Source organism: Fundulus heteroclitus, chromosome 18 (assembly GCF_011125445.2).
Source record: "Fundulus heteroclitus isolate FHET01 chromosome 18, MU-UCD_Fhet_4.1, whole genome shotgun sequence".
In the NCBI taxonomy this organism is placed as follows: Eukaryota; Metazoa; Chordata; class Actinopteri; order Cyprinodontiformes; family Fundulidae; genus Fundulus; species Fundulus heteroclitus.
In genome coordinates, this window is record NC_046378.1 from 14189991 (window position 1) to 14216513 (window position 26523).

The 26523-nt window shown below is 46.3% G+C and overlaps 2 protein-coding genes across 3 annotated transcripts; both read right to left on the bottom strand.

Annotated features, from left to right (window-relative positions):
• Positions 1-592: 592 nt before the first annotated feature.
• Positions 593-19837, bottom strand: baz1b (bromodomain adjacent to zinc finger domain, 1B). 2 transcript variants are annotated; one of them, XM_021314794.2, is made up of 22 exons: positions 19032-19837; positions 16408-16524; positions 15810-15954; positions 15177-15369; positions 14965-15086; positions 14663-14860; positions 13419-13595; positions 10799-12116; positions 10568-10729; positions 10046-10184; positions 9773-9951; positions 9581-9695; positions 9377-9475; positions 9069-9246; positions 8794-8979; positions 7279-7426; positions 6880-7020; positions 6533-6680; positions 5485-5600; positions 3408-3541; positions 3211-3317; positions 593-1983 (listed from the first exon to the last, which is right to left on the bottom strand). In XM_021314794.2, the coding sequence occupies exons 1-22, from the start codon at positions 19148-19150 to the stop codon at positions 1314-1316; spliced, it is 4911 nt and encodes a 1636-aa protein (XP_021170469.2). In that variant the 5' UTR covers positions 19151-19837; the 3' UTR covers positions 593-1313. The 2 variants fall into 2 exon arrangements, with proteins under 2 accessions (XP_021170469.2, XP_012714805.2); XM_012859351.3 differs by lacking the exon at positions 6880-7020 and having other exon boundaries at positions 19032-19835.
• Positions 19838-21144: 1307 nt separating this feature from the next.
• Positions 21145-25693, bottom strand: bcl7bb (BAF chromatin remodeling complex subunit BCL7B b). Its single transcript, XM_012859352.3, has 6 exons — positions 25525-25693; positions 24958-25033; positions 22301-22388; positions 22006-22164; positions 21813-21916; positions 21145-21689 (listed from the first exon to the last, which is right to left on the bottom strand). The coding sequence occupies exons 1-6, from the start codon at positions 25635-25637 to the stop codon at positions 21618-21620; spliced, it is 612 nt and encodes a 203-aa protein (XP_012714806.2). The 5' UTR covers positions 25638-25693; the 3' UTR covers positions 21145-21617.
• Positions 25694-26523: the final 830 nt, after the last annotated feature.

Here is a 26523-nt window from a genome sequence, read left to right on the forward strand (position 1 = left end):
TATATATATTTTAAAAAATTAAGTGTAAAAGCCTTTTGCAGGTCCTCCAAGAATAAAGAAAGCATCTACAGTCCCAAGTTCAGTCGCCTGTTTGCTCATTGACATGTCAGTCTGCACAGGGCTTTTTTTATTTTTTATTATTTATTTTTTTGAACGGGGCAAACCCAAATTTAACAGGAACAGGTTGGGGTTTGAAACAAACTATTTGTGATAAGAACGTCTGGATGTTAACAGCACTAGTCAAAAACACAGCATCTCACAGTACAGACAGGAAAAGGGGGAAACCCAACCACTGCCTCACCAGTATACACAAATATATATATTTATATATAAATATACACACACAACGCTGGCAATCCACACCAACTCCTTGCATTGGCTGGCTGCTGCTGTAAGGGAATGTTTCTGGGAACATTTGTTTTCAACCAGCACTAAAACCTCCTCAGCACCAATGATTAAGTGAAGGAGCAGAGCGCCACCTCCTGGTGACCCGTAACGCCGCAGCACCTTTTTCTCTCCTTCCAGGTTTTGGGCATCGATCTGAACTCAGCGGAGCCGGAGGGTGTTGGTCACAAAACGTAAAAAAAAGTCATAATTTCTGCCGAGACGTGCTCTCTGTGCATTTATTAGACAGCTTTTCATTTACAATACCAAATAAAATGTGCCAAAAGAAGAAAAAAAAAAAGGAAAAGCCAACTTTCTTTAAACAATAAAAACCAAAAAAAACATAAACAGACTTTAAATACTGTGTACAACTGATTATGCACATACCTTTATTGATGTACGGTCCTGTACTTTTACAAAGGAGGAGTACAAACAGGTGGAGGCGTATTTAAAGTGGCAGGGCACTAAAGGAGGAGAAAAGGCTGCGCAGCTCTAGGAGCTGGTCGGGTTCCTGAACATGTTCCTGGCATTTCAACGCACGCCCAGATAAAAAAAAAAAAAAACGGAGCGTTTCTGCACACCTGTATTCAGAATATCCAGAAAATTTACTGCAGAAAGAGAGACAACGAAGATAGGCTGGGGAGGGATGCTGGCAGGTGTGACGTTGCGAGTCACCAAATGATAAAACTAATTAGTAAAAAGGTAAATCTTTCTGGGTAGGGACAGAAAAACAAACAACAAAAAAACAAAAATCACCACCAATATCAAAAAACGTTACAAATATAAATCAGTTTTCTTTGTTTTTTCCAAAATGTGAACAGAAATTTGCTAACACAAAAAACGAGTCCTTCTGAGGTTTGAGTCCTGCTGGTAGTGGGAGGAAGGAGGAGGAGGAGGAGGAGGAGGAGGAGACGCGGCCGCCTGGACTCTCACGAGCGCTTCAGCCTCTTGGAATGTCGCTGCTGGTGACGGGAACGCTCGTCGTCGCTGCTGGCGTCGCCCCGCCCCCCCCGGTGCCGGCCTCGCCTCGTGTCCTGCTCCCCGTCGCTGTCCAGCTCCCTGTAATCCTTCCTGCCCGAGGTGGCAGAGGTCCTCTTACTCCTCCTCACGTTATCCTCCTCCTCCTCGCTGTCCTCCTCGCTTTCGCTCTGGTCTTTGCGGGTCCGAGCGTTCCGGCTCGCCTTGCGGTTCGATTTGCCGTTCTGCATCTTCTTCTTGGGGGCCTCCTCTTGCTCCTCCTCGCAGTCCTCTTCCTCGTCGTCGTCCTGTTCTTCTTCCTCCTCCTCGTCCTCCTCGTCAGACGAAGGAGGGGCCCGGCTGACGCGCTTGCGGGAGCGCCGGCGGAGGTAGCTGGTTCCGGGCAGCAGCTTGTGGATGAGCTCGGTGAGGGTCTGCTCGGTCTTGATCATGCAGGAGAGCACGGTGCTGCCCTGCTGGTTGTACTCCTCGGCGTTGGAGAACACCAGCTTGATGTCCTCCAGGAAGTCCTGGGCGTGCCGGTAGGAGCCCTGGCCGAACTTGCCCAGCATCGTCTGGAAGTCCATGGGCTCCGAGATGATGTCCAGGTAGTCCTCCGCCTCGTCCGGGGAGACGGGCTCCCTGAGAGGAAAAAAAATAAAGAGCCACATCAGACGGCAGGCTAGGCACCACTGATCTATATAATACACTGGAGTGCTAATCACCCGCTGTTAGAACGAGTCGCTTTGAAGCCACCAGCCGCCATATTGGTACTCCCTATTTTCCCCCAGTAACTAGGGAGTATGTGCGCTACAGCATCGAATAACGATGATTTTCTCATGTTCAGGGGGGGCTTAAGACTTTTAAAATGTCAAATGTCATGTTATGTTCTAAAACTATCAAGTACTGAGAAAGTCATGTACTGAAATATTTTGCATTTTATTTATTTATATATATATATATATATATATATATATATATATATATATATATATATATATATATATATATATATATATATATATATATATATATATATATATATATATATATATAGTAGCAAGATGGCGGCCAGTGACTTCAGTTTTTCGGCTAAATCAGCACTCCAGTGTATTATATGGCTCAGTGCTAGGCACCGATAACTCAGGATGGCTGCAGGTTTTTAGCAGCCATAAAAATAAACTCCACCCCTCATTAAATCATGTAATCAACCAGTTTCACTAGCAACAGCCAGGCCTGATTACCGGCCTGCTGAGCTTTCCATAAATGCTTTAATTTTGGAGTTTTGGAGCCTATTTAAGATCACACCACAGCATCTCAGAGGGCTTGACCTCCAGACTTTGACTAGGCCATTCTCCTTCAGGATTTTCTTTGCTTCTAACTCTTTCCAGATTCATGAATGTCAGTGACGCTGTTTCTTATTCGTTCCTGGGTTAGATTAGGGCAAGAGGCGTTTATTTTTGAGGTCCTTTAGCCGACTTCGTGCAGTCGGATGGGTCCCATCTCTTAATTATAGAGACGTGGCTAATGAAACTGATTTAACTTTATTAGTTCATTAATTGCGGGTAAAATCTGAATCAATCAAGAGCAGGGATTACGTTTTTCATATAGGGCCAGACTGACTTGGTACAGTCATTGTAAAATCGTCCTTAAACAGCATTTTACTTTCACTTAGTTTATCTGACAAATTTAATTTGATGACCTAAACCCCTAAAGAAGCCACCGGGCAAATAATCAGTGGGTTAAAGGACAGCGAAAACCTAAAAAACATGGGTGACGATAAGGTTGGGCCATGATGCTGCAAACCCAACATGAATTAAACTAAAAAAGCCAGTTTATTTTTCAGCTGCCCCCCCGGCCAGCGCTCACCTGAAGGGCCAGCTGTAGCGGAACTTCATCAGCTTCTTCAGGATCTCTTCACACCTCTCCAGCTCCAGCGCCTGCTTGCTGACTCCTGTCTGGGAGCTCTGCCTCACCTAGTGGGGGGGATAGAAACGAGCACCCATCAAGTTGCTTGTAATGTAGGTTTCCTGTGTGTGCTGGGAGGTTTTCAGGCGACTTCTTACGAGCTCGTCGATGTCAGCGGGGCTGCTGGGACCGGCTCTCTGCTTGCTGCTCTGGCTGCTGGAGGGCTTCTTGGCTTTACTTTTGGAGCTCTTCTGTCGAGACGACGACTGCTTGTTCCTCTTCCTCGGCCTCACTGTAAACAAGGGCGACGTCAGGAAAGGTCAGGGTGTTCGCACTCCACTAGGGCTGAACAATTAATTGCATTTTCAATATAATCGTGATTTAAAAAAAAAAAACGCAATTTCCAAATCGCAGATGTCTGCAATTTTTGGCTATGTAACAATTAGTGAATTACACACGTCCATTAGGTGTTGGTAAAATGTTTAAAGTGAGTTTGCCTCCACATGGAAGGGAAGACAGTTGCAGCAGTGAGATAATCTAATTTTATTACTTGTTTTAGAGTTTATATAATCATACATAGCATTAAGTACTGGTCAATCAGTTTAATACATAGACTTGCTTGTTGGTTGCTTTATGTTCAACAAGGATTGATGTCCAGATCAACTAAAAGCTGGTTTCTTGAATAACATCCTGATTAATAGAAACATTAAAAGTTCTTGTTTTAAATAGTCCTTCTTTACAAACATCTTTATTTAGAGGCCATTTTTGTTGCTTGTGGTTAACGCAGAGAAAAGTCAGAATTGCAATTTTGGTTGAAATATATCGTAGGCAGAACGCAATCATTTCTGCTCTGAGTTTAGATGCTGTGGGTCTGTTAGCAACTAATCTGCACAGCGAGGAAACAAATTGATTTGTTGTTTGTATATGTTTAAAAAGACATGATCAATTAAACTGGGGGAAAAAAAAAATAAAAATCGCATTAAATCGCTATATATATATATATATATATATATATATATATATATATATATATAAATAATCGCAATTAGATTATTTTCCAAAATCGTTCAGCCCTACGCTCCACCAGCTGCTGCGAAATCTGGACGCTGTGGACGTCTTAAGGCCCCGCTGATCCACACCCAGGCTAAGAGGACAAATAATCCGCTCAGCGAAGCGACATCCTCGCTTGAAGCGCGCGGCACGGCTATCAGGGCTGGAGCTGGGGGGGGGGGGGGGATATCATCGTGCCACATTCTCTAAGTGAAGCCAGACTGAGACGGGCCACGCTTCAAAGCAGAGCTGGACCTGAGCCGGGCGCAACGACAACATGCAGACAATAGACACCCAGCGAGGACGAGGCCCCTGTTTTCCCATCGGCATTCTTCTCATTCCCAAATGTTAGCGACGAGGAAGCCTGTCTCTAAAACCGTTTCTGGACAATACTTCAGTTCTAAGAGTGAACACACACACACACACACACACACACACACAACAGGATAGGGATCCAATCAGTTTCGTTCTGAATCGGTTTTAAAGGTCCAAATGAAAATCATCCCTATGAACTGATGCTGCTGAGTCCTGACGTGATGAGGATATGAAGATGGACCCTGGAGGGAGAAAAGAAAAGTGCTGGAAGAAAAGATGCATGACATGACAGAGAATTAAGGAAGGACCCAAAAATGGAGGACATGAGAAGGAGGAATGGCAGGAAGGCCGTCCTTCCATCCGTCTGTCCTGGACTTTTAGGCAATGGATTGAGTCTAGTCTGGTTCCAGATCCCGCGGTATCCTAGTTTTCCAGACAGCGTAGGATCCCAGACATGAGTCACTGACGACGCACCTTACTATCGCACAATTTGGATGTTGTTTTTTAGCTTTTAAGCGTCGACAACCTTTTTAGACATTTAGCCGTTCCCACGAAGATGCAGCGAAGCATCGCGCCTCGACAACAACACGGCTCAGCCCCCCCACTCCCCCCTCCACTGACAAAGTGAAACTCGGCCCAGAATCTACGTTTTGTTGCAGATAAAATGAATAAACTGCTTTACTTTTTGACATTTTGATGTGAACTTTGATTCTGCCACATTTGTCTTAAAAACCACCTTGGTGGCCAGCTGCACGTCTGGCTACGATTAGCAGCTCGTCCTGCGCTCAGGTTAAAGCTCATTCCGGTTCTTTTGCCGTCAGACGGAGACGGTGGGTTAGGGTTAGCCGGACTCCCTCCTCAGATACTCACAGCTGTGCCCCATGGCCTTGTAGTCATTCTCCTCCTCGTCCTCTTCGTCGTCGTCAGAGCAGTCCTCCTCGGACTCCTCCTCGCTCTCTTCTTCCTCAGAGTCCTGCTTATAATTCCTGCAACCAAGGAGTTAAAGTCACTCTTTGTGCAGGAGGACGGCTCTGTGAGCCGCTGGAGTGCTTTCCGTTGTTCACCGCGGCTACGTGAATGAACCCCGTGAGAAGGAAGGCAAGGCAAATTTATTTGTACATTAAAAAAAGTTGGACTAAAAAGTTGAACTAACGATGTTTCAGTAGAACTAGTTAACTAGAACAGTCAAAAGGCAATCGTAAACAAATGCGTGTTTAATCTTGATTTAAATGAACTCAGGCTTTCAGCACTTTTACAGTTTTCTGGAAGTTTGTTCCAAATAATTGGAGCATAGGAACTAAATGCTGCTTCTCCTTGTTTAGTTCTGGTTCTAGGTATGCAGAGTAGGCTGGAGCCAGAAGACCTTAGTGGTCTGGAGGGTTGATACACTGATAACAAGTCTGTGATGTATTTAGGTGCTAAGCCATTTAGAGATTTATAGACTAATAGAAGTATTTTAAAGTCTATTCTCTGAGAAACAGGGAGCCAGTGTAAGGACTTTAGAACTGGGGTGATGTTCTCTACTTTCTTAGTCTTAGTGAGGACGCGGGCAGCAGCGTTCTGGATCAGCTGCAGCTGTCTGATCCACTTTTTAGGCAGACCTGTGAAAACACCGTTGCAGTAATCTATTCGACTAAAAATAAACGCATGGATTAGTTTTTCCAGATCCTGCTGAGACATCAGTCCTTTAATCCTGGAAATGTTCTTCAGGTGATAAAAAGCCGACCTTGTAATTGTCTTTAGATGCTTTTGGAGGTTCATGTCTGAGTCCATCACTACACCCTGATTTCGGGCCTGATTGGTGGTTCCTAGCTGAAGGAGCTGAAGCTGTGTGCTAACTTTTGATCTCTCCTCTATTGGTCCAAAGATTATTACTTCAAGCGGAAGCGGCTTGAACAGCGGATTTGGGGTCTCTCACCTGGAGCGGGAGCCGCGGCGGGCCACGGTGGGCTGGCAGGCTGGACACAGCCACTCCCCGGCAGGGATGCGGTACAGGGCTGGTCGCAGGCAGAACAGATGGAAGGCCTTGTTGCACTCGTCACACAGGATAAGCTTCTCGTCGTCGCCTGGATAAAAAGCCATTAAAAAGGTTGTTTTTTTTAAAAAGGGTTTTGCCTAGAACTTAAAGAGCCTTCCTACACATCTGTCTTTTCCTGCCGTAAACTAAAACCTCTCCATGTGCTGCTGCTGCTGCAGGCTGCAGAGAGGCTGCCGTCCTCTCATCCCTGCCGGTTCACCTGTGGGGGTTCACCTGTGGGGGTTCACCTGTGGGCGTGCGGAGCTGCCGGCTCTCAACGCAGACCTGCCTGACACATCTAGCCTTCTCTGCCCTGAGCTCCCTGCCGCCGGCCCGCCTGGGTCCGGGCCTGCGCTCCGTCAGCCTCAGAGGCCAGTCCTTCCTGAGGCCTGGACAGCGGAGCAGACACGTTGTACCGGCTGCACTGCATCGCTGCATCACTCACACAAACCATCTGGAAAAATCTTAAGAGGCAACAGGGCGTTTATCACCGCGCTTAACGTGTCAGGAGTGTTAGGAGCACCGGCTGCCACGCTTCAGTCAGGCCAGTTTGATTCTTTATTTTTAATCCTTACCCTGACTGTCACTTGAAAATCAAACAGGCAACATAAAACTTCACTCTTCAGCCCCCGCCCGCCTCAACTTACCTTTCCTGCGACAGACTTTGCAGCGAGCGTTCTCGGCGGACATGTCCCACTTTATGCAGGCGTCCAGCATGCCCAGCAGCACGTGCATCCGGGAGAAGGTCTGCGCCTCCCTGATGGCCGTCTTCCACTTCTCCACCGCCGTGGCCACCTAACGGGAGGCACATGTAAAGACGGGACTAAAGCAGGTGGCTTAACACTGGCTCATAAACAGGGCTGCTGTTGTTTTTCATGCCATCACAGCAGACTTCTATGTATGTAACTTATTGTGAAACGGAAGGAAAGCAGCGGCTGGTTTTCATGGTTTTACACAGAAAACACCCAACGCGTCACACAACAACCTGCAGATCCACTGGCTTTATGAGACTAGAGGAACATTTGTGTCCCTGCACCACTGGAAGTTGAAGCTTCGCCCTGATCTCGGCTCGTTAACTGAGTTTCTTTCAGAACCGACCCTTTAAGAAAAAGCAGCATTCAGCTGACCAGCTCCTCTGTGCGAGCTGAAGAGCAGCCTCCCCACAGCATGACGGTGCCACCGCCACGCTTCGCCATCAGGGTGGGGCGCAACGTTTTGCATTTAGGCCAACAAAAAAAAAAAACTGTCATTCTGGTCGTTTTGTGTTTCCTCTACATGATTTGAAGCAAACAGGACATCGATTGACTTCCAACTTCTACCAGAAAGAGCCGATCTGTAAGGTGAACAACCTGCTGACAGACCTTCACACCTGAGCAGTGGATTTCTACAGCTCCTCCAGAGCTCTCACCGGCCGCCTGGCTGCTTCTGATCAATGATCTCCTGGTTTAGGTGAGCAATTACATCTTGGTGGGTTAGTAGCTGGGATCGTAGATCGTATCGGCCCATCGGGGCTCCACAGCTTCACCTGCAGCCGGCCGGCTGCACTCCTTGGTCGGCACGATGCCGTTTATCTAACAGGCCTTCAGGCAGCAGGATCTACCAGCTGTTCTGGTTGCAACATCTTTAGGTGTCAAACCACCAGTGTTGTAGGACTCGAGTCCGAGTCATTACCTAAATTTAGAGACTCGTGACTTGACTTGGACTTGAGCACTGATGACTCGAACTTGGACTCGGACTCCTACATTCAGATCATTCTGACTCGGAAATTGAGAAAAAGACTCAACTTTTTTTTTATATCCATAGGCTATAATTTTAATATGTCATTAGAATATTATTTGGTGTATGATTTTAAAATCTAAATTATTAGTGCAATGTGGTGGAGTGTGGATTTTTTTTTAGTTTAAAAATATGTAGGCTATGCTTACTTTACTGGAGAACTTGGACTCAACTTGGATCAATAGTGACTCGACTGACTTTTTTTTAATGACTTGGACTTGAACACTGGAGACTCGGACTCGAGGCATAGTGACTTGACTACAACACTGCAAACCACCGTTTCTAACTCTAGACAGGATCCTCTCCTCTGATATATGCTACTCAGTATAATTAAAGTCTGTGGCCCTGAGAAAAAAAAGAGTGAGGTTCAGCATGAACACACTTACCCTGGCTTCTTCTGCCAGTTTCTTCTCCTCGTCCACCTCCTCGGCCTTGCCGCTCTCCTCCCCTCCTTGTTTTTTCTTCTTCTTCTGTTTGGGAGCCATGAAGCCCTGCAGGAACTTTTTGATGACGCAGGCCTGGAGGGTGATGATGCACTCCCCGAACTCCTTCAGGCTCTCCGTGTCTTTCAGCTGCAAACGACCGGGTTGGAAACATAAATCCCAAATCCTACCCACGACGAGAGCAAAGGGGCTCGTTGAACGACGACGGCGTGACTGACCTGATCCTCGATGTCTACGTTGTCGTCCAGGTAGCCCAGCCCCCCCTTTTGCAGCCTGGAGGCGATTTCCTGGATGTCGCTGCGCATGTATTTGAGCAGCTCAGCGTGGCCGTCGCACGACCTGAGTGCCATTTTGGACTTGCGGCTCAGATGGATGGAGTGCAGGATGTCCTGGTACCTGGAAACCCACCGTTTGATATCTGGTTAACATCTTTGAAATAGTTCACGCCTCAACAGAAAAAAAAAACAAGGTTTAAAGTTAATGAGACTTAATCAGGTCTCATTACAGAAAGGAGTCACTGGCTCACCTGCTCTGGATCTTCAGCTTCAGCTGACTCTCCCGGACTCCCTGAGGATGAAGGCTCTCCACCAGTTCCTCCAGTTCAGCGGGGCTGTCGATGATGAACCTGCAATAAAAAGCCAGAAGGTTGAAGAGAAACCTTCCCCTGAGATCAAAGCCCAGTCTAAACACGGGAGCCGCGTGGAGGACGGCGGCAGGTCTGGGCGCTCACCACAGGTTCTGCCCCTGTTTGGGAACGGTGGTTTCGATGCAGACGTCCGGCGCCGCCCCCTGCTGGACTCCTTCGCTCGCCGCGCCGTCCACGCTCGCGTCGTCTTTTTCGGCTTCTGGAACACAAAGCATGAAGCGTCGGTGGAGCGACTGGCGGGCGGCAGACGCGGATCCGAGGCGCCGACTCCTCTACCTTGTGAATCGGGCTGCGAATCGGGAGCGGAAGCCGCCTCGCTGTCTTCCTCCTCCTCCTCCGTCTCGGCCTCGGCGGGCTTCTCCTCGGCCGGAGGGGTGAAGCTGTAGTCGATGCCGTCGTGCACCCAGCCTTTCTCGATGTACAGCCCGGGAACCACGTCGGAGAAGAGCCAGTATCTTTACGGGAGGAGAGCCGTCAGAGGAGCGCGTGTGGAGGAGCGACCTTGTAAGTGCAAACCGACTTGGCAATAAACTGGATTCTGATTCTGACCTGTTGTGGTTCCTGTCGGTGCCCAGCGGGGTCCGCCGCATCACCTGCTTGGCTTTGGTTATCCCGTCCTGGAAGGCCCGCTCTGCCGCCGCTTTCTGCCGACGCAGCCGCTCCTCCTCGGCCTCCTTCTCCATGCGCTCTGCAGGGGGGGGGGGAGAGACAGCACAGGGAAAAGTTTACACCCCCCCGCCACGAAGAACCGTTTTAAGGGTCAGATGAGACCCACAGAGTGGCGGTGGCATCACGGTACGGGAGCTTTTGGCAGCCTAAGCTACAGGCGTACGCCACCGAATTCATCTCAGCGGTGACACCTTGGACACAATTTGGAGTTTGAAAACTGGTTTAAAAAACTTAAACTAAACTTGAATTATTGTCATTGTACCCTGTATGAAAAAAAAAAAAAAAAGAACAGGTCCGATTCATCCTCTAAACGGCAGAAATGCAGCATCTTTAGGTGTAAAACTAAACTGGATGCGCTCTGACGGTCTCACCATCAAACATGTGAGGCGTCGCCGTGGTTACCTTTGTTCTGCCTGTCCAACTCCTCCTTCTCCTTCTTGGCCTGCATCGCCATCAGCCGCCGGCTCTTCACCAGGCTGATCAGGTCCTCCGGCTCCGGCTCGGGCTCCGCCTTCACTTCTTTCTTGCCCTCCTTTTTAGCACCTCCCTCTTTCTTCTTCTCACCTAGAAACGTAGAGCTCGGTGAGGACGGCACGCCTCCCCCCCCCTCCCGGATGGGCACACGACACCTACCTTTGCTCTCCATCTCCTTGCGCATCTTCTTCTCGGCCTTCTTGCGGTTGTTGACCTCCTTCAGCATGGCCAGGCGCTCCTTCCACAGCTCGGCCGACCGCTGCTGCATGGCGTCCACGTGGTCCTCCACCGAGTAGGTCATGAGGATGCGGTGGCACAGCGCCATCAGCAGGTCCACCTTCTCGCCGGGGCTCAGCTCGAACACCTCCACCGTCTCCAGCTGCTCCAGGAACTCGCTGCTCACCACGTCGTCGTAGCCGCCCGCCGCCGCGGACTCCTCCGAGCCCTGGCCGCTCTCGTCGTGGGCGTCGCACGGCCGCAGGCACAGCCGCGTCAGCTCCGACGCCGAGTGCATGGTGAGGGGGATCTCGGAGAGGGACATGTCCAGCTCGCTGTAGCCCTCGGCCAGCTCGTCCTGCAGCAGCGTCTGCAGCAGCACCACCAGCACGCGGTTCAGGTAGTGGAAGCCCGAGCGCTCGCCGGCCAGCGCCTCCATGAGGGCGCCGGCCGTCACCGGGTACTGGTCCTCGGGCATCAGCAGCCCGGCGTAGCAGTGCAGGAAGTCCACCACCATGGCGACGCTGCCGAACAGCGTGTTGGGCAGGCCCTCCGGCATGTCCACCAGCTTGAACGTCGGCAGCGCCTTGCCGCCGTCGAGCTCCTGGTCCTCGTAGCGACGCGACTGCTCCTGGCGCACCAGCATCTCCTGCTTGCGCCGCTCCTTGGCCTTCTCCCGCAGCTTCTCCTTGAGCTCGGCGCGCCGCCTCTTCATCTCGGCGCTCCTCTCCTCCTCGCTCATGGCCGCCCACCTCCTCTTCTGCTCCAGCAGCTCCCAGCGCTTCTGCACCAGCTCCCTCAGCTCGTCGGGGAGGCGCCCGCGGTCCTCCGCCGTCAGCGTCTTGGCGGCTTTGGACAGGAGGGAGGAGAGGGAGGTCTTCTTGTCCTCTTTGCCCTTGTGCTCCTTGTGGTAGCGGATGAGGTGCAGGGCCATGGGGTGCAGCGGCTTGCCCAGCTTTGGGCTGCCCAGGCCGGCGCTCCGGGCCCTCTTCTTGGGGCTCCCCGTGGACGTGCCTTTAGCCAGCTGCAGCAGCGTCATCTGCTTCATCTTGGGCGTCTTCTCGCCGCCTTTCCCGTCCTTCTTGGAGGATTTGAGATCGTCCAGCTTCTTCTCGCCGCCCTTTCCGCTTCTCTTCCCGTCCTTCTTGTCTCCGGGCTTCTTGCCGGGCTTCGGCGACGAGGGAGCCGAGCCTTTTCCGTCTCCTTTCTTGGGGGTGCCGGAGTTCTTCACCTTGAGGGGGGAGCCGTTCATTTTCACCTTCTGGGATAAAAAAAAAAAAAAAAAAAAAAGGAAGAAAGAAAATTTAAATGAACAAGGGCAAAAAAAAAAATGAACAAGGGCAAAAAAAAAGAGGCTTGGAGACATGCCGGAAGAGTCGGTCGTCAAATGCAGTGACCCATTTCCTCCAGCAGATGGCGATGGGGACAAGTACCAACCACTGAGCTATATTATACACTGGAGTGCTAATCACCGTCTGTTTGAACGAGTCACTTTGAAGCCACCAGCCGCCATATTGGTACTCCCTATTTCCCCCCAGTAACTAGGGAATGTGTGCGCTACAGGATCAAATAACGAGGATTTTCTCATGTTCAGGGGAGGCTTAAGACTTTTAAAATGTCAAATGCCATATACTTTTATGTTATGTTCAAAAAATATCAAGTACTGAGAAAGTCATGTGCTGAAATATTTTGCATTTTATTCATTTAAATATATATGTTTAACATTTATAAATATATAAATAACAATATACAAAAACATATATTTACATATGTGTATACATATATACATATACACATACTTATATATACATATATATATATTTAATATGAATAACATGTAAAATATTTCAGCACCTAATTTCCTAGTAGTTGATAGTGTTAGTACATCCACTGACTGTAGAATTACCTGTGAAACGTTTTCACTCAGCCAGAAAACTGCTTGTTGTTGTAGCCAAATCCTATGGGATTCTGTGAGAGTAGGGAGTAGCAAGATGGCGGCCAGTGACTTCAGTTTTTTGGCAAAATCAGCATTCCAGTGTATTATATAGCTCAGTGGTACCAACACCGGATAGGACTATGAGGACTTTAACTCTGACATTATGATTCCTCAGCTGGAGATTTTTTGTCAGAAAGACATTATTTTTGGTCTAATCTTGGACTGTAAAAAAAACATCCCTTCTGATAAATACTATCATAATTCTTGGAAAGTCATACATACATACGTCCAAATGTAAGAAAATGCCTCCTAAATTTTGTACTTTTTTCAATGAGTTTCTACTCTATGTAAAAGCCCTTAAAATAATGGTGACTCCTATTGCTAAAAAACGTCTCAACATTATTGTAGAACACAAGTTAGCAGTCTTGTAGTTCGTAACTGCCTTGTTTTCAATGGTTTCAATGTATTTTTTTTTTGTTGTCTGTCCTTTTGTGGCTGTTCTGCATCCATGCCTCTCATTTCTGTTTTGTATTGAAACACCTTCTGATTTGCTGCCTTGTGGTTTGTATAATCCTTTCAATAAAAGAAAAAAAAACTCTGACATTATGAAGAAACTCGTCCACTGACCTGCATGTGACCCCATATGGTGGGACTGAGGGGCAATCCTTGAGAATCCTTCTTCTTCTTCTTCTTCTCGCTTCCGGAGTCCTCTCCGGCCGCGTCGCCGGCCTTGGCCTTCTTGCTCGGCTTGCCGTCTGCAGAGGTCAACCTTTTACGCTTTTTGGAGGGGTTTTCTGCCAAAAACTGTGGGCAAAGAAACAGTGAGCAGAGACAAAAAACAGGAGCTCTGATGACATCATAATCCAGCGCCGTGAAGAAGCATTCACCCAACTTTGAGCTTTTTTTTTTTCGGCCCGTTTCATTAACAAGCTCTGAGTAACCTCTGCAGGGCCGGGTCCCTCGGTCCTCTAACGTTCTCTAACAAACCTCTGAATAGTTCACAGGACAACTGGGTTCCTACTGAGACTATTCTAAGGGCCCCCGACTGACAGAGGCCCCCCCAAAAAACTGTTTTTATACATATATGTATGAGCTTTCAGGACCATTTTGATCTTTCGGTGATGGGCCACTCCTGCCTGAGTGGGTATGAATACTGCAGCAAAGCGCTGTGGACAAGAGCGTTTAGTATAGGGCTGAACAATTAATCGCATTTTCAATATAATCGCGATTTAAAAAAAACGCAATTTCCAAATCGCAGAGGTCTGCAATTTTTGGCTATGTAACAATTAGGGAATCAGACGCGTCCTTTAGGTGTCAGTAAAATGTTTAAAGTGGGTTTGCCTCCACATGGAAGGGAAGACAGTTGCAGCAGTGAGATAATCTAATTTTATTACTTGTTTTAGAGTTTATATAATCATACATAGCATTAAGTTCTGGTCAATCAGTTTAATACATTGACTGGTTACACTTTATGTTCAACAAGGATTGATGTCCAAATCAATTAAAAGCTGTTCTCTTGAATAATATTCTGATTAATAGAAACATTAAAAGTTCTTGTTTTAAATAGTCCTTCTTTACAAACACCTTTTTTTAGAGGGCATTTTTGTTGCTTGTGGTTAATGCAGAGAAAAGTCAAAATTGCAATTTTGGTTTAAATATACCACAGGCAGAACGCAATCATTTCTGCTTTGAGTTTAGATGCTGTGGGCGAGGAAACAGATTGATTTGTTGTTTGTATATGTTTGAAAAGACGTGATAAATTAAACTGGGGAAAGAAAAAAAAAATAAAAAAATCGCATTAAAATCGCAATATTAAGAAAAAAATTCGCTATTAGATTATTTTGCAAAATCGTTCAGCCTTAGTTTCGTACCTTCTGCGGATCGAGGAGGAAGTCGCTGAATTTGCTGGGCAGGCTGTATTTTTTCACCAGCTCGTCTTCCACCACCCAGGGGGCGCTTTCTCCTTTGCCCAGCCTCAGAGCGTAGTGTCTGATGAAGTAGCGCATGATCTCCTTGGTAGGAGGGCGCTCCGTTCTGTAAAGGCTGTCGGCCGGGACGTCGCTGATCACCTGTCGCAGGAGACGGCGGGAAAGCAGGGGAGGTCAGCTGCAGCAATAACAATAGAAAGTGTGCACTGAGGGCCAAAATAATCCTGCAACCGTGCCCTACAGACCTTATCCTCGTTGATGAGCTTCACGTCGTACTTATGGGGAAGAAATTTAGGCATGACCCATCGCTTCTTCTCCTCCTTGGTGGCCGTGGTCGATTTCCTTGGGGATCGGCGCGCTCGGTCACCTGAGAGAAAACGCAAACAACGGCTTAGCGACAAAAAGCAAAAACCAGGGCGGGGCCTTAAAGCCACGGCGCCGTGGGGGGAAGACGTACTCAGGCTGTCCCTCCTGTTCTCCTCCTCCTGAGAAGGAGGCTCCTTCCTCTGGTTCTCCTGGCTTGCGTTCTCCTTGTCGCTGGACGGGGAGTCGCAGGCACCTTCCAGCTTCTTCTCGCCGGACTCGCCCTCAGCGGCTTCCAGCGGGTGGATCTTGATCACTTTTACTCGCAGGCTTTGGTCTTTTCCCACCTAGGATCAGCAGCGGAGAAAAGAGGAGAAGCTTAGCGGCGCATCAAGACCAAGAACGCTGAAAAAAGGTGGAAATGGTAACATTTGTTGTATATATTTCAATTTGGGTGCATGAAGATAATCACAATAATAATATTGGCAATGCATGAAGATGTGCAGTAAGATGATCATTTTGAAAAGCACATACTGAACTTTTTTTCTTCTTCCAAAAACCTTTTATTAAACTGCTTTTTAATCATTCAGCCAATGCACTGATAGAAGTAAATTAAAAAAAAAATCTAAACGTGGTGGAACTTTTGACAGAAACCAAAGGGGTTTTGCATCAAATACTGCAGGCTAAAATACAAAAAAACTGTGAAAGACACCTCTGGGAGAATAAAACCTGTACAACCCACGGGGGAGAAGAACAAAAAAAGAGCTTGATAGAAGTCCAAACTAACCAGGAAGTCACACTCTTCACCCACAGCATACTTGGTGAGGATTTCCACCCAGGCCATCTCCACCAGCTTGTCTAAGGACACCGTGTTGTGGTGGACCATCTCCAGGACCGGCTTCTCAAACCACAGGGGATACTCCTCCTGAAGCCTAAAAACAAACACACCAAATAAACATCGCTTTAACACTGAATTATTATTATCAAGTTGTTTTTTTACAGGTGCACATGTGTTGGGCTGCTGAAAACAAGACCACAGTGACCACTAGGGGGAGCAAACACTCAGAGGACGGTTTAAATACAGCTTATGACCCTGAGCCATCTGAGCTCCTCTTTATCTGGCCTCTACGATGACACCCACCTAAGGTCGTGTCATTAGAAAACACGAGGATAAGGGAACCGCCACAGACTGAAGAGAAACACGTTCATTCAGACGTAGCATAAACAGAATAAGAGGAGAAGCTCAATATTTAGCCAATTGTGACAAAGCAGATTTTCTCCTGAGGTGAAAGTAAACCTGCAGACGAAACACCTTTTCCTGTCATCGTCACGGGGCAGATAACGGCGGTCGGCTGAGATCAGGCCGACGCGTCTTGCACACTTACAGCTCTGTGACTTCTTGCTCCTCCTCCCAGGCCTCCTTGTGAGTCAGCTGGAGGCTTCCCGTGCTCTTGCATGTCCAGATGCGTTCGCTGTACCTTTGCAGGCGTGCCTCGTACTCCCTGTAAACGTGTTGTCAAGGAAAGCGCAATACCGGAACAGCACTCTGTCAAAAAGCCTGATGCGAATCTGCCAATATTAATTATGACGAGGCCCTCAACTGGATGGCTGAGGCGTGACGGGGGTGGATGAAATAAGACGTTTAGACTAGTGCTGCCAAAATAATCAATATCCCAATATAATTGAGACAAAAAAAGAAAATAATTAGTAAAGATACCAATTTGCATCAAAATTAATATAAACTGATCCGTTCACATGAATTGTAGCACTTTTTCCAACCGCAGCGTTGGCAAGAGGTGTAAACTCTGCTAACGTGTGGGGTATGGCCAGAAAAAAGAAACGTATGCAGCCCTCTTTAGCTCACAAGACCGACACAAAAGCGAGGAGCTTTCCTTGTAAAGGTGGACTGTCGGGAAAAAACTAAATGCTGAACGATGCCACGTGCTACACTGTTGCTACAAGCCAAAGACACCAGTGTCTGAGAGCAACTTAAAAAGGCCAGTAAAGCTCCTGTATCTGCAACAGTGAAGTACTAAACCTCTTGAATGAGCTAGCTCTAGCTGTTTGAATATCAGCTTCGTAAATGCGGGGAGCGCGTCTGTCTGAGCTCCGCCACTGGAACGGCTGCAAACGACTCAGCGAAGCAACCAAACATACCTCCATTACTCCGGCATTTAGTTTTAAAGCCGTTGGAGGCTAATGTGGCCAATAATAACACGGATAATGGTGAATCAAAGGTGCATACTTCCATAAAGGATATTAACACTTTTACTACTGCCGTTATTCTGTTAACCGTTTAGTCAAACAGGAAAATTACACTTAAATATTAGATTTCTCTAAACCTGGGCTGAATTGTCACCCTAACACCCTAATTAGAAATTAACTAATAAAGGTACAGGGATGTTGACCTCCTGGGACATTAGCTCACTTTCTTTCCCGGCTTGTAAAGTCTTGAAAACCCGTCCTGTGTCAAGAGACATTTCATGCAAGTGTCGCCCCAAACCGAAACTTGGAACTGAGAAGTGTTACTTGCACTTTACAAATGCATGATTTAAATCAATTTTCTATGATCCACTTATGGTCTATTGTGAGGAAATGTGCTCATATAAATAAAACCATCAGCATCAACGAGCAGGAAGTCACCCGGTTATTATGGTTCGTTCCAAAATCATACTATCTCAGTAAGCTGACCATGTATTGCAATGTAAAATTTTCCTGAAATATTTCACAATTGTTATATTATCCATCCATCGGTTGGTTGGTTAAAGCCACTTATCCTTGCAAGGCGAGGGGGTGTCATTTAATATCTATGGGATTTGAAAATTATGGATTACTTTGAGAAATGCACCAATCAATCCCCCCAAAAAGGTAGGCAGTTTTTCCATGATGTTGTCAACAGCTGAAACAATCTGAAATGTGATTTCCCCCTGCTCACTGAATGCATCACCACTCCCACAACAACAACTCCGTCAAGGTACTGTGACGCACTTTGTTTGACTTAATTGAAGTGGGAAGAGCGAAGAAGCACCGAGTGGGTTATGAACCGAACCAAGACCATTTGGCAGACAGCAACGGAGTTACAGCATCACAGCAGATAAACAAAAACCCAAACATGGTGTTTATGATGATCCCAAGAGGGTATGAGAGTAAAATCCCCAGATAATTAACAAGTCCCCTGATAACAAATTGTTTAGATCATAGCTGGTCCTCTAAAACCTAACAGCAATCAAACCAACAACATCACAGCTGTGTCTCTATTTTAAATCGACCTCTACGTTTTTAAAACCACGAAGCTGAAGGAGGAGGAGGGGGTGTATAATAATAATCACAACAGCGCCAAAGATTAGCTTCACTCCCATCTACGCGTTAGCGCAACCTGACAACTAGCTAATACGACCCGCTAGCTAAAAACTACTGGCGCTACCTCCCCTAAACGTGAGGCTAGAGGAGCGCAACGATAAACCCGCAAAGGGCGAGGAGTTGACCCTGAACCGGGCTAGCAGAACCGCGCTAACACCCCGCGCTGCTCGGCGGAGGCCGGCCAGCGGCGCGGTGACATAATGGGACGGCTAACGTTAGCAGCGAGCTAACTAGCTCCCCACCGCTAGCCTCGCGCTGCTTGTCGGGCAGAGCGGAGCCGCGCGAGCTGAAAGCGAAACACGCCCGTCCCGCAAATCCACGAAGCACAAAGCTAACCCCTGGCTCGGCATTTAACGCCAATCCGGGCTTCGGCTGCTTACGAGCGGCTGCGACGTGCCGGTCAGAGAAGACGGGGGACGCGGGGGTTTAGCCGGGAAGCTAAGCCGTGTCACCCTGTCTAGATAACACGTAACGTAATTGAGACGCTAAGGGGGCAGAAATGACAGGTAATGTCACGTTTCTTAACCAGCTTAACAGGCCCGCGGATAAGCAAAACCGACGGAAGCGTCCATTTATGTAACCAGACATGTAAGAGAAAGACGGGCGGCCGGGTGGACGGTGCGATTCCGAGCATGACGTTAAAGGATACTCTTTGTTCCTGAAGGCCTCCTTGGTATGCTCGATGATGTAGACCTCTTCTCCCGGGCCTGGTGGCTCGGCTAACGGCTTAGCCAGCGGGTACGGTTTCCGGCCCAGAAGCGGTGCCATGGCAGATGCAAAGATGGCACGAGGGCCAGAGGTTAAACGTGGCTTTTTGGCGACGAACTAGCACAAAATCACCGCCGTGGTAGTGCTGAGCATGTATCTAATGTGTGTACCGAGCCGCTAGCACGTCTCACGTTACCGCCGGCAGGCCCCGGCTCTCAGCGTGCTGAAGCTAGCCGATCAAGCTAGCAGCTTGGCTCGCTATCTCGTTGCAAAACAATAACAGTGCGCTTCTCGCCCCTGGCCTCATCGCCACATCCCCCGCTTCTGTGGCAGCGGAGACGGCGCTGGCTTCAAGCAGAGCCCCGTGGTATGGGGGGAGAAAAGAAAAAAAAAAAGACGTCGCAGATTTGCTCCGACGGATTAGTTGGTAAACTTTTAGGTCCTTCAGGTGAGCACGAAAGGATGAGAGCCACCCCCGAAATGAAACTCGCGGCAACAGCCAGAGCTCAGTTCGGCTGCAGATCTATGTAGTTTTACAGTCCCAAGAAAGTGGTTTTAAACTATGCCTGGTTCTTTTTTTCCCTCTCCCGCTGATGAGCCGTGCCGCCGAGGTTCCGCTTTATCCGAAAACAATGTTCGCAAGTGTCACAAGAAAGTATCACCAATCAAACAAGAGGTTAATTCCCTGTCGAAATGGCGGGAGTTTCTAGTCCACCGGCAAAAGAAGAACCTTCAGCCCGTTTCCCCGGCAGCACACAGCGCGGGGCTTAAGCTCCGCCTCCCCTGAAACCTCATTGGTCGCCCGTGCGTACCTCCCTGATCGAATTGTTTAGACGCGCTCTCATTGGCTAGTAGAGCTCGTCTGTCATTATCTGTCAGCGCCAACCTTAAATAACCGCGCCTACATTGATGCCGATTATAGATAGATAGATAGATAGATAGATAGATAGATAGATAGATAGATAGATAGATAGATAGATAGATAGATAGATAGATAGATAGAATTTTTACACCTACAGTCACGGTATGCCACATTGAATGTACAATTAAGTTAATTTTATTAATATAACCCAAAATCTATCACATCTTAAGGGACAATTCAGTACAATCCAGTAGCAGGGAAAGGTACAAATTTTGGTACATAGTCCAATAAGCTGGAAGTACAAGCCTAGATCCAGTGTAGGAACTTTAGAACTGGAGAAATGTTCTCTAACTTCTTAGTTTCAGTGAGGAGGGCGGGCAGCAGCGAATTGGCTGTCCTGGATCAACTGCAGCTGTCTGACCGACTTTTTAGGCAGAACTGTGAAGACACCTTTTCACTGATCAGTTAGACTAAAGATAAACATGCGGGTGAGTTTTTTCAAAGTTCCTGCTGGGACATTTGCCATTCAATTCTGGAAATGCTCTTCAGATGATAGAAGGCTGATTTTGTAATTCTCTTTAGGTGACTCTGACGCTTCATGTCAGCTTTATGTCCATCGGTACTCCCAGATTCAGAGTCTGACCAGTGGTTACCAGCTGTAGTAACTGAAGCTGTGTGCCCTCTCTCAAACGCTCCTCTTTTGAGCAAAAAATTACTTTAGTTTTGTTTTGTTTTTCTGTTGAAAAGAATTATCTCATGCCCACACATACTTTCTTCTATGCACTTACCCAGCGCTTGAATGGGCTCATAGACCCCTGGACATTGTAATGCAGAGCTGTATGTCGTCTGTATAGTTCCGGTAACTAATCTTGTTTGTTCCAATCTGAGCTAGGGGGGAGCATGTAGATATTGCTGAAAAAAAAAATAATCAAGAAGCATAGAAAAAATAGTCTCTAACTTAGGTTTATCAACCACCGACTGGATATGCATATAAGGAATTGAAAACTTACCCGAAACACAACTGAGAACATGTTTTCCCTTTGCACCCATGACCGAGTAGCGCACTAGGGAGAGAGCCATTTCCCCCCACAACAAAAACCGGCACTGTTTAATACTGGTCAACAAACATATCTGACATGATTACCGAACATTTTAGTTATTTAAAAAAAAAAAAAGGCCCAATTAAGCAAAGTTTTTTTTTTAAAAAGCACTTTATTCTAGAATGAAACAAGCCATAAGATTTATCACAGTAAACATCAAATTAAAAGCTAAAGGTTCCATTTAAACATCGATCTGCATTAAGCTACAAACGGGAAAAACTTTATTTATTTATTTATTAATTTTTTTAATGATGGCCAATATGTTCATAAAAATAGCTTTAGACACATGCAAAAGTCAAACGGAAGCAGAACATAGAAAATTCAACGTTTACAGCATCGGAAGAGGAAAATGCCTAAAGAGAGCTTGGTACATACAAAATTTAGAAAACTGTCTTCAGTCCGTTCAAAACAAAATCACCCCCAAAACAACAGAACAACAAAGACTTTGCCGAAATGAAACGTATGCGTTTAAAGAGGACCAGAAATGTTCTGAAAGCTTTGCTAATCTTACAACAATCAAGAACGAGTAATCTGTGGATTCGGATAGAACAAATGGGGAGAAAAGCTATCTCAAGGCGGTATTTTCCCCTGTGCAAATCTTCTTTAATGGCGGTGCTCCCGATTCATCTAATTCGTCCTGTTAGGGGAAAGGAACCAGATTACAATAAAAGCGTTACATTTAAGAAACTTGATAAGGAAAATGTACTTAATTAGGGGCAACATTTGCATTCTTTCTCAAAGCAGTTAGCGTGTAGGAAACCTGAGCGTCTGAGGTTCTCCGTCTGGCAGTTCCCGATGAAAGCGGGTCCTCTTTGATGAGCGTCGGCGGCTCGTCCGCACCCTCCCGGCCTGAAGGTACCGGTTCTGGAGATTATTGTGCGCGACAGAAACGTGGACATCGTTAAAGCGTTTCAAAAAACGAGCGCCCGCCGATCGCAGAGAAGGCCGCATACCGTCTACGCTCTCCTGTCCGAGCATGGGAGGCTGGGAGTCCTCGGCCCGCAGGCTGTAGGTGTGCGGCGGGCTGACCTGCTGCGAGCTGGACGTGCTGCTGCTGTTGTCAAGCTTTGGCTGATAAACGTCCGACAGAAAGCTCTGGTTGCTGTTTTCATCTGTATGAGCAAATCAGACGACCTCTTCAACTCTTGCAACAAGCGTATGTTTTGTTTTTGTTTTTTTATAAATCATAGTGCAGTTATTTTTAAAGTGAGCATACTGTGTCGTCACCCTCATTAAACATAAACCTACCGGTGAAATCCAGCATGGAGTTGGTGTTTTCAATGACCACGTCTTTAAGGCCTCTGACCTCTCCACCAGTGGATTTGGTGCGAAATATCTAATGGATTAAAGCAGATAATTAAAATATTTGATGGGAGACAATAACATTGTCAAACCTATTCTCATGTAATGCTAAATACATAATATATGAAATTTTCCCTGTGAAAATTAGCATTTTAAGTTATACAGAATATGTCTGCTGATCTATGACCAGTTTTCTTAATTTACTTTTTAAGTTTTCCGACTCCAGAAATCCAACAATACATTGTCCAATTCTAGAACATGGATCCTCCATATAAACACGCTCTTATTTGAAGAAACCTGCCTTTCAGATATAGCACCTTGAAAAGTATTTGAAATCCTGGCCTTTTTTTTGTCAAGTTTCACCCACGAACCTCAACGTAATGTATTTGAATTTTATACGACAGACCAACACAAAGTAGTTCATATCTGTGAAGTAGAAAAAAAAAAAAGCATTATTTTCAGATTTTAGCACGAACAAAACCAAAACAAGTGGGAAACGCATTTAAATTCTGCCTCCCTGCATCTGAAGCACCGTCACTACTACGTGTCTTTTGGAGGCTCGATTTGCTTTGCACATCTAAGACTGAAATGTTTGTCCGTTCTTCTTTGTAAAATGGCTCCAACTCGGCAAGATTAGATGGAAAATCTCAATGACTGGTCCGTTCTAACACATGAATGTGCTCTGTTTCACAGCTGATTGTGATTTGACTTATTTGGCTTTCTGCATGCCGCTCTTCAGAACAAAATATACTGTATTTGTAGAGAGAACGTGTAACAGTGATCCTGCAAAAAAAAATAAAAATTTAATAAATAAATCCTCCCACCTGAGCTGCGCATTTCAGCAGCTCCTCCAGAGTTACCATGGCCCTCTGGGCTGCTTCTCCTGCATGTCAGGTTCAGGTGGACGGCCATGAATGGTAGGTGTTTATTCTAACCAGTTAAAAGCAATTTTAGACCTTATTAACTAAATTCATTTCATTATAAATATCAACAAAGATAAGTTTCTGAAGTTATTGCGTAAAGAGGTGAAATGTAAATCATGACTAACAACCACATTGCAGATGTCTGAAAGACGAGTCTCCCCAAATTAGCAGCTGTCTTTGTCTTTTTCAGAGACCCATAACATTCACTTGTGATAGAAAAACAAATTACTTGTGGATATCTGGAGCTGAAAGACCAATGTACATAATGTACATAATGTCCACAAGTGGCCTTAGCCTGAGGAGGATTGAGGTTTGGGAATGACTAAATTCAGGATAAAATATGTATATTCACTGCACTTACGCCAGTTATTGTAACCTGACGAGCCAGATGAATTTCGTTACGCCTAGCTTCACTCATCCATCTGGGACATCTCCCATAGAAAGTGATTTCTCCAACCGATTTTATTGTCTAGCCAATCAGGACGCAGGGCTGGATTTTCATAGATGTGACGTAGTGGAGAAGCGACCGTGACGTGAGACTGTTTTGATTCAGATAACAATGGCGGCTCGCATCGAGGAAGCAAGCGTTAACATTGATGCTGCTATTTCTTCCGTGTTGTCCAATCTACCTAATATTGTTTCATTAAAACATCAGAGAACGGCTCTGAAGGCTTTTGTTGGTGGAAACCATGTTTTCGCCCTTCTCCCGACCGGATTTGGTTTTGTTTTTTCCTGCGTCGCTCTCATCAGCGTCGGGTTAGCTTCGGTGTGAGTGGTTGAAATAGCACGTCGATAAAGATGACAGACAAGTGGCTTATCCAATCATATGCAAGGATTTTTTATAAGGCCCAGCCTTCTGAAACACCATTCCTATGGATATGTCCCAGATGGATGAGTGGAGCTAGGCGGAGCGAAATTCATTTGGCTAGGGTCAGGTTACAGTTATTGACCCCTCATACCAAGATGTATAAACGGCCTCTTAAACATGTTAAATAATTTTTGATATCTTATCTTAAAACATTTTTGTTGCACAATATCAGTTGTGGATAGCCTGAAATATCTTCATCTTCGAACTCAGAATTGTATATACCGATTAAATGTAGCATTATGACCACCTGTCTAATAGCAGACTCCTTTACGCCCCTGAATGTGTGCTGTGGCATCTGGCACCACGATGTGAGTCCTACAGGTTACGAGGTGAGGCCTCCATGGATTGTACTTGTTTTTACCAGCACATCCCACGGAGACGCTTGATCGGACTGATATCTGGCGAATTAGGAGGCCAACTCGATACCTCAAACATTCCTGCGCCGTCTTTGTTTGGTGGCAGGGGGGCATTATCCTACTGCCGTCACGGATTGCAGCGCGTCACAGTCTGCAATCGTGCTCAGCCAGGTGGGACTTCTCAAAGTACGGTGACATTTACACCTACACATTTTCCACTTGCTAAATAAGACATTCCCACCCACTAACAGAGGCCATTACGAAAGATATAACTGGTGTTGTTCGCCTTACCTGCCGTGCATCATAATGTTATGCCTTATGGTGTATACATGTATCATTGTGACTATAGGGGGGGTGTTTAAAGTGATCAGGAAAGGGTGTGCGGGTTGACTATATGTGATGACGGCTTGCCATATCCCAGTCGAAGCGGTGACTGTTTATGACGGAGGCCCACACCTGCTTTGTCTCCGTTACTGGAACCCACTTGAATATGCGTAAAGAGGTGTCTCCGACTGTCACCCATTTCTTCTCCCTGTGGATCAGAGTCGTGCGGTTACAAGCAGATCAGGGCTCAGCATGCGTTCAGCTAGCGCGTCTGCTCGACGGGGATCAATCAGTGATCAAAATGTGATGGTGCGCTCGTTCCCTACTGTCCAAACAGCCGATGTTACAGAGCTGTGCTCCCCTGACAGGATCAGCTGCAGTGGGGGGGAAACTCGTCACCCTCTGCGTGGGGTTTATACCCGCCGTTATTCTGAGACTAACGGGCCAGCTTAGTGGATTGAATCCCGCCGCATGTGAAGCCGCTGGAGCCATATTGACAGCTCTCAACGGGTGGAGAGGGGGGGAAAAAAAACTCAACAGGCCCCGCCTCTTCTGCCAACCGGAGGCGCTGATTGGCCCGCAGCCCCGCCAATCATCTAACTTTTCCGACTGAAGTTTGTTGAACGACGCAGCGAGATAGCAGGCAGCGGTCCACTAAAACATTCCCCTCCATATTGTTTCTTTACGGAGCCCACATACCATTTGCGCACTTTCTCGATGGCTGCCAGGACCTTTTTAATGTCGTCTTTGGCCCGACTTCGGGTCTCAGCTCGGCCTGATCGTCCCGACATCTTGGTGCTGTTATGATTCATCTACAGATGCATCTGAAAACTTCAAGACCAAGCCCCAGTCTTCTGTAGCATTGGTAATCTCGCGAGACTTAATTAAAAGAGTTTTCCCCCTCTCTCCTTTTATGGGTTTTCTTATTACTCTATAAAATGTAATGACGGGGCAGCAAAATTGTAATTATATATTTTTTTTCCTCCACTATCTAGTCACGACTAAAAGGAAAATTAATCAAATTATATAGCAATACCCTAACTAATATATTTAATCATTAAATATCCAGTTGTGTTATGTCCAGGTTTCATATCATACGTCTTAGTATGTGATGTAATTTCATGTATTTTTCACAACATATATTTCGCATAAAAAAGGGGGTTTCATGTTTTTTTTATGTGTGGGATTGTTTTTGATAAATCACAAACTGAGAAATCATTATTAGTATTTTATTTGTTGTTTTTTTCTTTTTTGTTTTACCAAAAACACCAAACATTAAAAAAAAATGAAAATAAATAAGGGGTCAGTGCTATATAAATATTATTCTGTGGATGTCACAAAAATATCTTACATGAATTTAATACTTACAATGCCTTGCAAAAGTATTCATACCCCTTGCACTTTTGTCCTGTTATAACCACAAACATCATTGGGATGTGACAGGATGGGGAGAAATTTAAGATCTGAAAAGTGCACTGTTGCATTATAAGGAGCCCTTTTTACATTTATACCCATAAATAAAATCAAGTGCAACCAACCGTCTTCAGAGGTCACCCTTTACAGTAATTATAGGCGACCTGCGTGCCATTTAATGTCAGTGAGAATCTAGCTGTTCTGTGAAGACCTGAGAGGTTCTTGAGCGAACATCAGTGAGCAAACAGCATCATGAAGACTAAGGAACACAGCAGGCAGGTCAGG